General features: G+C 37.2%; 3 protein-coding genes and 2 non-coding genes across 5 annotated transcripts; 2 read left to right on the top strand and 3 right to left on the bottom strand.

Moving 5' to 3' along the window:
• Positions 1-2,185, top strand: LOC111794665 (probable glucuronoxylan glucuronosyltransferase IRX7). The gene is made up of 4 exons (XM_023676765.1): positions 1-526; positions 616-965; positions 1,038-1,288; positions 1,368-2,185. The coding sequence occupies exons 1-4, from the start codon at positions 232-234 to the stop codon at positions 1,831-1,833; spliced, it is 1,362 nt and encodes a 453-aa protein (XP_023532533.1). The 5' UTR covers positions 1-231; the 3' UTR covers positions 1,834-2,185.
• Positions 2,186-2,579: 394 nt separating this feature from the next.
• On the bottom strand, positions 2,580-2,669 carry TRNAY-GUA. The gene is given in 2 exon segments: positions 2,580-2,615; positions 2,633-2,669. It is a non-coding gene; the product is annotated as a tRNA-Tyr (tRNA).
• Positions 2,670-2,750: 81 nt separating this feature from the next.
• On the bottom strand, positions 2,751-2,841 carry TRNAY-GUA. Its single transcript is given in 2 exon segments — positions 2,751-2,786; positions 2,805-2,841. It is a non-coding gene; the product is annotated as a tRNA-Tyr (tRNA).
• An 819-nt stretch (positions 2,842-3,660) lies between these two features.
• On the bottom strand, positions 3,661-5,061 carry LOC111795648 (xyloglucan endotransglucosylase/hydrolase protein 31-like). The gene is made up of 4 exons (XM_023678189.1): positions 4,602-5,061; positions 4,411-4,511; positions 4,112-4,329; positions 3,661-4,038 (listed from the first exon to the last, which is right to left on the bottom strand). The coding sequence occupies exons 1-4, from the start codon at positions 4,828-4,830 to the stop codon at positions 3,696-3,698; spliced, it is 891 nt and encodes a 296-aa protein (XP_023533957.1). The 5' UTR covers positions 4,831-5,061; the 3' UTR covers positions 3,661-3,695.
• A 3,894-nt stretch (positions 5,062-8,955) lies between these two features.
• Positions 8,956-10,112, top strand: LOC111796250 (transcription factor RAX2-like). The gene is made up of 3 exons (XM_023679014.1): positions 8,956-9,169; positions 9,381-9,510; positions 9,589-10,112. The coding sequence occupies exons 1-3, from the start codon at positions 9,034-9,036 to the stop codon at positions 10,034-10,036; spliced, it is 714 nt and encodes a 237-aa protein (XP_023534782.1). The 5' UTR covers positions 8,956-9,033; the 3' UTR covers positions 10,037-10,112.
• The last annotated feature ends 1,209 nt before the right edge of the window (positions 10,113-11,321 follow it).

Genomic DNA, 11,321 nt, shown 5'->3' with positions numbered 1-11,321 from the left:
ATTCTTTAAACAAACTTCATGAGGTCATTTCCGTCTTTTTCACTCTCAAAATTTTAAAACAACAGTGGACCCGTCGTCTCCGCCGATTTCCATCTTCTGACCCGAATTAAAGAAACCAAGCTTTTCTCTCTTCTTCTTCGTTTCTCTGCAACTTTTCCATTTGTTTCAAATCCCTTCAATCTCTTCTTCTTCTTCTTCTTCTTCTTCTTCAATTTTTTGGTATTAAATGAGATGGTGGAGTCTAAAACATACCCCAGAAGGAGGGGATTCTATGTGAAAATGAAGCTTTTTCATCACAAAAATGGCGGAAGAGCTCAAGAACAGAGCTTCTTCATCAAATATTACAAATGGGTTTTATCGCTCACTCTTTCACTCTACCTTTTTACCTCTTATTACATCACTTACAACCATGAACCAACTCCAATCACCAAAACCCATCTCCCAAATCCCATATTCAAGCTCGCTTCTCGTGCCCTTATCGAGTCTTCCCACGATAAATTCCTCCACCAAGTTCAAGAAAATCAAGGTCCTCCAGTTTTTTTTGCTCTGTTTTTGCTCTGTTTTTACTCTGTTTTATGAACCATTTTGTTGATTCTTTGTTTTTGGGTGATTTAGTGTTGAAGGTTTTCGTGTACGATTTGCCATCGAAATACAACGTGGATTGGACTACAAACGAGCGGTGTTCTAACCATTTGTTTGCTTCGGAGGTGGCCATTCATAGAGCCCTTATGAACAGCACTTACAGGACATTTGACCCACTTACAGCTGATTTTTTCTTCGTACCTGTTTATGTTTCTTGCAATTTCAGCACCATCAATGGCTTCCCTGCCATAGGCCATGCTCGTTCCCTCATTGCCTCCGCCGTCGCCTTCATTTCCTCTCATTACCCCTTTTGGAATCGCACCAATGGCTCCGACCATGTCTTTGTCGCTTCTCACGACTTCGCTTCTTGCTTTCGCACCATGGTAATTAAACGGCGCAACACAACAAACCCAAGTTTGATTTAGTCCAACGTTAATTTTAATTTTGTTTCCCAGGAGGATGTCGCCGTAGCTGAGGGAGTACCTTCGTTCTTGAAGAACTCGATAATATTGCAAACTTTTGGCGTCAACTACAAACATCCGTGTCAAGATGTTGAACACGTCGTTATTCCGCCGTATATATCGCCGGTATCTGCACGGGGTACTCTCGAGAAGTTGCCGGTGACTGGCCGGAGAGATATTTTCGCGATCTTTAGGGGTAAAATGGAGGTGAATCCCAAGAATGTCAGCGGACGTTATTACAGCAAGTAAATTTTTTTGAACTTTTTCTCTTCTAATAATACTTTTCCTTATGTGAAGTTTTACTTACCTCATGCGGGGTTTTAGGAAGGTGAGGACGATGATTTGGCGAAAATTCAACGGCGATCGGAGATTTTACCTGCAGAGACACAGATTTGCCGGTTACCAGTCAGAGATAGCACGTTCGGTTTTTTGTTTGTGCCCTTTGGGGTGGGCACCGTGGAGCCCGAGGCTGGTTGAGTCCGTGGCGTTGGGATGCGTGCCGGTAATAATAGCTGACGGGATCCGGTTGCCCTTCCCCACCGCCGTGAACTGGGCGGAGATATCCATAACCGTGGCGGAAAAGGATATCGGGAAATTGGGGGAAATTTTGGAAAACGTGGCAGCTTCCAATCTGAGTACTATCCAAAAGAACTTATGGGACCCGAGGAATCGGCGGGCCCTGCTGTTCCACGATCAGCTAGAAGAAGGCGATGCCACATGGCAGGTGGTTCATGCCCTGTCGGAGAAGCTGGACAGGTCGTATAGGCGTTCGAGGGTTTCAAAGCAATAAAAGTAGGCCACGTCATCAGTTAATTGACGGAGTTTTCCATTAAAAGGTGGTCTACCTTTCCTACGTGGATGTGGGTGTGGGGATGATGGTGGAAGACAGCTGGATTTTGCATGAAACTGGTCGTACAGTGAAGAATGGTATTTCATTTGTAATGGTGGGGCCCAAACACAGCTGGTCAAGTATTCATCGGGAATATATTAGTAGCAGCAACCACGACTTCGGGACGTGTGAAGACCACGTGGGCGCTTCGGATTGGACAGCCTAATGAAGCAAATATAATAATGACCACAGTGGTGGTATCCATACATGTGAATGAGAATATTTAATTTTGAATTGAATTGATTTTTTTTTATTTTTATAATTTCTGTCTTATTTTAATTAAATAACATTTAAATAAAGAAACCAAAAATGGAATAATCTATTTTAAGCAATGAAATTAATTTTTTAGTGTATAAAATTGGTATGAATTATTAAATGAAAAAGGGGGGAAAAAGTAGAGGGCAGAAAATGCAATAAATAAAGGGAAGGGAAGGGTGGTGGTGGATGGGATTATAATGAGAGGGGAGAAAGTGGGAGAAAAGTTTATGACAGCTGAAGAGTGTCAGAGCATTAAATTACACAATCGTGTAATTGTCGGGCTCAGTGTAGAGATATATATCAGTCGTCGTCAGGTCACGGGCTCAATTAATTTTAATCCCAATTATTGGTACAGATAAGTAACTGTTCCTCGTTTTTTTTGTAAATATTCCGACCCGCCGGATCCGAACCAGCGACCTAAGGATATGCTGTTGGGATCTCACTACAGTCCTCCGCTCTACCAACTGAGCTAAGGTCGGATTTGTGGTATAACGTCACATTTGTTTGAATACAAGTACTTATACATTTTCTTTAATCTCTGTTTAAAGATTCAAAAAACATCCGACCTGCCGGATTCGAACCAGCGACCTAAGGATTAACTGATGGAATGCCCACTACAGTCCTCCGCTCTACCAACTGAGCTAAGGTCGGATTTATTTTCTAATTTTCATATAATTTTAAAAATAAATAAACGAATAATTGTTATATTAGCCCCTTTTTTTCCTTCCAAAAAGAAAATAACATTGGTGTCTGACATCTAGTTCTATTTGACAAACTATGTCAAAAAAAAAAAAATATATATATATATTTATTTATTTAGAAATTAGATGAGTATTCTTTTTTTGTTTTAAAATTTTGACACCAAATGGTAATATAATTTTGTAGAAGTTAAATGGTTAGGTATTGAAAAGTACGTAAGAAGGGCGTTAAATATGAGAAATTAGAGATTTGAGTTTAATGAGAAATTAGAGATATGATTAGTAGAGAATTAAATGTGAAACCTAACATAATCCTTAAGTAATTGTGTCAATTGCGTCCAATAATTCAATGATCAAGTTTGTAAGATACATTGTATTTAAAAGCAAAACACGACTTTCTACCTTACTTAATATAAGTGTCATTTTGATTGTGTCATAAATATTTCACTCTCGAGTCAGCTTGATAACTTAGGCTTAGACTCAAATTTTCGTTCTCATGATGGGCTAGTTGCATTCGTTTCTTAATCTATTTTGCTCGGGTTCTTTAACTAAATGAACCGATTAAATTCATTCCAATAAAAAATTTTAAAAAATAAATAGATAAGTTTGAAGCTTTTGTACCCACAAAACAGCCACTAGTGTGACTATTTTCTTGTATATAAACATTTTAAATAAACCCCGTAATCAAATATTGGTGGGGCCTTGGACGCACACGTAGTTGCAATACCCGAACCTTTACCCGAAGCTGGACCCATCACAAGACCTAACACCNGGTAAATTTATAATTATTTAAGCTTGGGTGTAATTTTAACATTCAGGTATCTGCGTGCGGTCTCTCTTGGGATCATGGCAATAATCATACACTAAGTAATTCTTCTGCACCCACTCCATCGCCCGATACTGCTCTTGGCTCATCCCGCCGGAGTCTCCCCGGCAAGACTCCGCTGCCTCCGCCGTGCAACCGCTTATTTTGAAGTTCCGGTACTTGGATACAAACGGCTGGTACTCATAATCCGCTTTGTATTTTCCATCCTCTGTCGCCCATTCAGAAGCATCCCATATCGAACCGTAAATCCACATTTTCCGCGTTGGGAAAGTTGCGTCGTTCATTTTTGTATATCTTCGAATCGGTACGTCGTCCACCAAAAAACTGTCAAGACGATGGAATTAATCATTGGAAATCTGTACAAACAAGACGTGTATTGAATACAAATTATACGGACATGATATCTGATGGAGTCCATTGAATTGCGTAATGGTGGAAATCCTGTGTGGGATCAAACCAGAGATGGAACTTCATTTCTCTTCCAATTACGTTTCCATCTCCACTTCCTCTAATGAAAACGTTTGTTTGCAGAGTGTATGGCTTCCCCGGCGTGGTTCCCAGGAATTCGATGTCAATTTCGTCGTGGTTTCCAGGGAAATATTGATTGTTCGAAAGCTAAATGAGAACAAAACGAACGAAGTTAGTTCAGGTTGGTTAATTCATTTTCAAGGGTTTTGTAATGATAATTATACTAACGTAGAATGATGTGATAACGCCAGCAGTGTAACCAGATTGGAGTTTAACTGAAACACCAAAGTAACCGGATCGGTACGAGCGCAGTGATTTATACCCACTACCTGTTCGACGAAATGCCGCAGAGAGAAAAATCAAGCAAAATACGAAATGGGGCCAGAGAGAATGTGAATATAGGGACCAAACTTGTGGACCTGAGGTTTTGTCGAGCCAAATTGTCAAGGTGCCTTGATCGAGCCTTTGATGCTGAGGACCCCAGAGGTTTGCAAAGTACTCACTGAAGCCTTTGGATTGAACAGAGGAACTGGGGTAGTAGCCAGGGGAAGGAGGTGGACCCTGAGCAGTACTAAGGTACATCACAAGAACAAAAACCAAGACGAAAAGTGAAGGCTTAGCCATGAAATTGCAGGAATGTGATGGCATACCACTGCAAGCTTCAACGGGGGCGTGCGGCAGAGAATTGAAGAGAAATGGAGTGGAAATTTGGGAATAAATAGGGGAGTTCTTGAGATTTAAGGCCCCACATTACAGAATTTTCGGGGCTATGGAGAAAGAAAAAGAATCGTAATCCTCTTGAATTCAAGAAAACACAAAAAACTTGTCGTGTCTGATCTTTCTTTGTTCTCAATGTTGTTTGTTGGTTTCAGTGTATGGAAATTGGAACAAGTAGCAAGCAATGGCTGCTGCTCTGTTCTGGAATGGAAAAGCCAAAGGAAGAGGAGGAGTAATAACGTGATTGATGTCGCAAAAAATGGTCCATCTATGCGTTTTTGGTGAAGTGCTTTTGCAGGAGATAAGGCATGAAAAGCACGAATTGATTGACGCCAATATTCAGCATAAAAGGTTTCCATGAAGGTAATTACTTTCTTGCTTTAGTTTCATGCATTATTTCAAACCCTAATTGGAATCATAATTGTGTTGAGTTTTTCCTTTTTCCTTGATTTACTGTGACGGCTGATTTTGTCATATATTCTATTTTTGGGAACAAGCCTCATCTCACTGCGTGATTCATTGCTCTCATGCATCTCATGTGATTTTGGATTTCCCTTCATCACTTAAAATGACTCTTTTTCACTGTTATTGACTGGTAAATATTCTCATTCAATCGTAATAGGACGGAGTGATTCAAATTATAAGGTTTTTAGGATTCATCGTTCCCATCATGAATAAGAAATTTTAAAAAATAGATTAATCATAGAATTTTGACACAATATCTTTTATCTCCATGTTCTTGAATTCGTATGATATTATGTACTCTTAGGTTTAAATATTTGAATAGTTGCCATATAAATAGAGACGTCACCCATTTACTCATTTATATGATTGTTTTCCCCCACTTCTAAGTTGCATAGAATTAAAAATATGGTCCTAGTTAGCTTTTGATGTTTGTCTATCTAATTATGTTCATCGATGATCATTCATTTTTCGAGTGTTAAAATAATATATAGGAACAAGAAGATTCAAAACTATGATTTCTTTGTAGAAAATAGATATCAATAGAATCAATTAGGTAAAAAATGGGTAGAAAATTGATACAAAAAGTTGATCCATTTTCATACATCACATTTAGTCATTGTTGGAATTAAATGAGAAGAGAGCGAATAAAGACAAAAATGGTGGAGAAAGTGGAGGCAGTATGAATGCCACGTCATCATAGCAAAGAAGAAAAACATTTAAAAAAAGAAAAAAGAAAAAAGGGTTTGAAAAGTGATATGGACACGTAATTGGTGACGTCACTCGCTTTCTCCCAGTTTTGTCTCAATCAAATCCAACTCGTCTTTCCTGTTCTTTGACTTTTTCTCTTACTAACATTTATAATATAGCTCCTGGGTCCCACTCCCCTGTGATCGTTAAATCTTTTAATATATATATTTTTTAATTAAAAGCATAAACCAATTAAATTAGGTTTAGTTTGACATCTATCACGTCATTACCAAGTAAGACATGAAAACAGTCTAAACTCACCGCTAGCACATACTATCCTCTTTGTGTCTTTTTTTTCAAGCTTCTCCTCATAACTTATAAAATGCATCTGCTAAAAAGAGATTTCCAAACCCTTATAAAAACTACTTCACTGGAGGATGTAGGATCTCACATGTCGTATTTTCTTTTAGCACACTATTAGAAAGTAGGGNAAATTTTATAATTCCAAAATAATCAATAATTTCAACATTTAGGAGTCTAATCCCATCAATTATTTGTGGAAATTTATGCTAATCATAACCATTTTATATTCCTTTCATGCATTCTAATGGCTTATTTATTGTGAAAGAATATGTCAACTAGGTGATAATCCTATTACACAATATTTTAAAATTTAAAATTAAATTAAAAGTTTAAGAATCGACATTTTAAAATTAAATTTGAAAGCAATTTAATTTATAATAAAAAATACATTACATCACATTTAGTCATTGTTGGAATTAAATGAGAAGAGAGCGAATAAAGACAAAAATGGTGGAGAAAGTGGAGGCAGTATGAATGCCACGTCATCATAGCAAAGAAGAAAAACATTTAAAAAAAGAAAAAAGAAAAAAGGGTTTGAAAAGTGATATGGACACGTAATTGGTGACGTCACTCGCTTTCTCCCAGTTTTGTCTCAATCAAATCCAACTCGTCTTTCCTGTTCTTTGACTTTTTCTCTTACTAACATTTATAATATAGCTCCTGGGTCCCACTCCCCTGTGATCGTTAAATCTTTTAATATATATATTTTTTAATTAAAAGCATAAACCAATTAAATTAGGTTTAGTTTGACATCTATCACGTCATTACCAAGTAAGACATGAAAACAGTCTAAACTCACCGCTAGCACATACTATCCTCTTTGTGTCTTTTTTTTCAAGCTTCTCCTCATAACTTATAAAATGCATCTGCTAAAAAGAGATTTCCAAACCCTTATAAAAACTACTTCACTGGAGGATGTAGGATCTCACATGTCGTATTTTCTTTTAGCACACTATTAGAAAGTAGGGGTAGTCTCAGCTCGAGCTACCCCAAATCTAAAACATGGGTCACTCGAGGTTCCCATTTTAGACCAAAAAATTCAAAAAAGTTTTGATTTTTACAACATTACAATTTACAACCATTTCCCATGACAGACAACCTAGGACTGATTGTTTTGGCAGCGATGCATAGATCACGTCATCCAACAGTGCACAATGTCCCAATTGAAGAAATGTTCAGAATTGAATGCATGTGATGTTGGTGAGTGTGTATGATCCATCTTTCAATCCATAGACATTAGATGAATTGGAGGGTGGGAGATTGTTGTAAACCCAAAAGCCCACATTTGATATACATATCTGCCATCTCCATTCTCATCACTTTCTCTCTTTATCCATTTCTTCATGCATGCACCTTCCTGTACCCACTTCTATTTCCCTTTGTTTTTATCCCAATCCCTGCTTTCAATCCATTACGGTTTACCATAGATATCATATTTGACATTTTATTATATGCAAATATACGGTATCTATTTATTATTGTTTTCATTTACTTTATAATTTATTTGATGTTTCCTTTGCCTGCTGTGGCGACTCTTTCGGCTTCAACACTGTCTTCATCTCTTGATAGGGGGGCATGACGTCCTCTTCGTCCATTGAAACCTCACCACATGCTATGGTGTTAGCTACTTCTCCACTGGCTCCGCCTACTGCCCTGTCGTCGGCATCCAGTCTTAACAATGGTGGTGCTGTGAACAGAATCATTGTCTCTAGATCTATTATTGTGTCTCTTCACCCACTCGTGATGATCTATTTACTAGTTAGTTAAAATATGCTCGATAGTCCATAAGGCGCTAACCCCACTCCGTCTTCGCTCCTTTCTTTCTTTCTTCGTCTAAAACACACTTCAGAGTTCGTATTCTCAGTTTCTGCTCTCTTCTTCCTCTACTACTCTACTGCCACCACGTCCACCTTTCCTTCTTCACAACTACCTTCTCTCCCTCTGTCTCTTGTCCTTTTCTCATAATAGAGTCATCGACCTAATTCTGAAGCTTCTACCTTGTGTCTCTATAGCCCACAACCTATGGTTGTTTCTCAACACCTAACTGCTGATGATTCTCCTTTTTCTAATTCTACTCTCTATCGACCTCTCTTTAAACTTTTCAAATCTAAGCTTCACGTTCATTCAAATACAATACTCAACTTGCGAGGTGTGTTAAGGATATTTAACCTTTCATTACGACTTACCATAAATACCTTGACCTTTTATTGAAGATATTTGTTTCCATTACAGTGTACCATAGATATCATATTTGACTTGTATCCATTTATTGTTATTTCCATCTACTTCATAATTTATTTGATAATTATAAAGAGAGAATTCTACCCGTGAAGTGATTTTAGCAAATATTCTCACAAGTGAACACAAAATTAGTCAAATTCAGTAGTCGAGGGGTTTGGAGGATGTCATTATCGATAGGACCAAAACGCTCCGTCTACATAATAATGAAGACTTTGGAGAGTGGTATGCTTGTAACAAACTCAATAATAATCCAGAAGGAAAGTTCTTTAAAAACCCCAACTTCATGTAATTTTCTTTTTTTTTTGTTATATAAGAGAGTGGGAGCTGGTTGGAGCTTCACCATTATTGTAGAGATCTAAACTCAACGAAGCCATACACATGGGAAGGGCTCCTTGTTGCGACAAAGCAAATGTGAAAAAGGGGCCATGGTCACCTGAAGAGGATACTCAGCTCAAACACTTCATACAAACCTATGGGACTGGTGGCAATTGGATTTCCCTTCCTCACAAAGCTGGTATGTTTCTTAAGAATCACGACCTCCATAATGGTATGATATTGTCTATTTTGAGCATAAACTCTCGCAGCTTTGCTTTTGTACTTCCGTACAAGGCCTCGTAACAATGGAGACGTATTCCTTACTTATAAACCCATCATCTTTCTATATTCGAACGTTAAAATTCAATCGATATTAACTTAACTAGTTGTGTTGTGTATGTTTGAATCAGGTCTTAAACGGTGCGGGAAGAGTTGCAGATTGAGATGGCTGAATTACCTGAGGCCAAACATTAAGCATGGTGAATTTTCAGCTGAGGAAGATAGAATCATTTGCACTCTCTTCGCCACCATTGGAAGCCGGTAACCAAAAAGAACCCAGAAATTTCTCTTCTCTTCCTAGAAAAACCCTTATTCTCAAACTTTTTTTTTGATGAACAGATGGTCAATTATTGCTGCTCAGCTGCCGGGAAGAACGGACAATGATATCAAAAACTACTGGAACACGAAGCTGAAGAAGAAACTTGTGGGGATGATATCACCTTCTCCCAACACTTATACTCAATCTTTAACCCATCAAAGCACCTCCTTGAGCATTCCAAACCCAATGGCTGAACCATCTTCATATTCATCATCCACTTGTAATATCATTAATGGCAGTTTGGTGGGCAACCCTTTTGAGCAGTGGCGCTATGGAGCCCTTAAAATGAACGAAATGCAAATGGGGTTTGAATTTGGAAGTGGGTTAGTCACTTCCAGTAATGGGTTTGAAGAGAATCATGGGAAGTTGATGAGCAACAACGAAAGTGAGGTGTTCTTGAAGATGGAGGAGGAGGAGGAGAAGAAGATCAAGAGAGAAATGGAAGAGAAGTACTTTTATTACTACTGATGAGGGTTTGTTTATGATTTTAATTTGGTTTAATTTGTTTTAGGGAATTTATGAATTTCATGTTATGTTGTCCAATTGTGAGAGCTTCAAATCAGTTACCCTAATTAATTCTCAATTAATAATAAATATGAACAATATTAGAATATAAAATGGAATTATGGGCATTTAATCGAGTATTTCCTATATTTTGTTTAATTAAGTTAATAAAATTAAAGTGTTTTTTTTAATTATTATTATTTCTGGAGAGTAGGAAGGGCAGCTAATTTTGTAATATTATATTACTGCCACATTAATTTNTTTTTTTTGATGAACAGATGGTCAATTATTGCTGCTCAGCTGCCGGGAAGAACGGACAATGATATCAAAAACTACTGGAACACGAAGCTGAAGAAGAAACTTGTGGGGATGATATCACCTTCTCCCAACACTTATACTCAATCTTTAACCCATCAAAGCACCTCCTTGAGCATTCCAAACCCAATGGCTGAACCATCTTCATATTCATCATCCACTTGTAATATCATTAATGGCAGTTTGGTGGGCAACCCTTTTGAGCAGTGGCGCTATGGAGCCCTTAAAATGAACGAAATGCAAATGGGGTTTGAATTTGGAAGTGGGTTAGTCACTTCCAGTAATGGGTTTGAAGAGAATCATGGGAAGTTGATGAGCAACAACGAAAGTGAGGTGTTCTTGAAGATGGAGGAGGAGGAGGAGAAGAAGATCAAGAGAGAAATGGAAGAGAAGTACTTTTATTACTACTGATGAGGGTTTGTTTATGATTTTAATTTGGTTTAATTTGTTTTAGGGAATTTATGAATTTCATGTTATGTTGTCCAATTGTGAGAGCTTCAAATCAGTTACCCTAATTAATTCTCAATTAATAATAAATATGAACAATATTAGAATATAAAATGGAATTATGGGCATTTAATCGAGTATTTCCTATATTTTGTTTAATTAAGTTAATAAAATTAAAGTGTTTTTTTTAATTATTATTATTTCTGGAGAGTAGGAAGGGCAGCTAATTTTGTAATATTATATTACTGCCACATTAATTTTTTAAATTGACATTACAGCTCAACTTGGGACCACCATCTTTAATTTTGGGATCTTTTGAGGTTGTAAATTTTCATACGCAACCCTATAATACCCAATGGATAAAATGCTCGTTTATTTAATCAATTAACGAAATTATTATTTTTTTAGTTTAATAATATATGTAAAAATGTAAATTCAAATGTTCGACTTTTAGTCAAATATATATGTCTTGTAATGAGATCAGATA

This window comes from Cucurbita pepo, chromosome LG05, assembly GCF_002806865.2.
Source record: "Cucurbita pepo subsp. pepo cultivar mu-cu-16 chromosome LG05, ASM280686v2, whole genome shotgun sequence".
Taxonomy (NCBI): domain Eukaryota; kingdom Viridiplantae; phylum Streptophyta; class Magnoliopsida; order Cucurbitales; family Cucurbitaceae; genus Cucurbita; species Cucurbita pepo.
The sequence above is the reverse complement of the archived record's forward strand: the minus strand, read 5'-3'. Positions and strand labels throughout refer to the sequence as shown.

Excerpts from the sequence above, each read along its gene's own strand:
- LOC111794665 (XM_023676765.1), top strand. The coding sequence starts at position 232 with ATGGTGGAGTCTAAAACATACCCCAGAAGGAGGGGATTCTATGTGAAA. Across the intron at positions 966-1,037 it reads CTTCTTGCTTTCGCACCATG|GAGGATGTCGCCGTAGCTGA; the intron begins GTAATTAAACGG and ends TTTGTTTCCCAG. Across the intron at positions 1,289-1,367 it reads AGCGGACGTTATTACAGCAA|GAAGGTGAGGACGATGATTT; the intron begins GTAAATTTTTTT and ends GCGGGGTTTTAG.
- LOC111796250 (XM_023679014.1), top strand. The coding sequence starts at position 9,034 with ATGGGAAGGGCTCCTTGTTGCGACAAAGCAAATGTGAAAAAGGGGCCA. Across the intron at positions 9,170-9,380 it reads TTCCCTTCCTCACAAAGCTG|GTCTTAAACGGTGCGGGAAG; the intron begins GTATGTTTCTTA and ends TGTTTGAATCAG. Across the intron at positions 9,511-9,588 it reads TTCGCCACCATTGGAAGCCG|ATGGTCAATTATTGCTGCTC; the intron begins GTAACCAAAAAG and ends TTTGATGAACAG.
- LOC111795648 (XM_023678189.1), bottom strand. The coding sequence starts at position 4,830 with ATGCCATCACATTCCTGCAATTTCATGGCTAAGCCTTCACTTTTCGTC. Across the intron at positions 4,512-4,601 it reads TTGGCTCGACAAAACCTCAG|GTAGTGGGTATAAATCACTG; the intron begins GTCCACAAGTTT and ends TTCGTCGAACAG. Across the intron at positions 4,330-4,410 it reads GCGTTATCACATCATTCTAC|CTTTCGAACAATCAATATTT; the intron begins GTTAGTATAATT and ends GTTCTCATTTAG.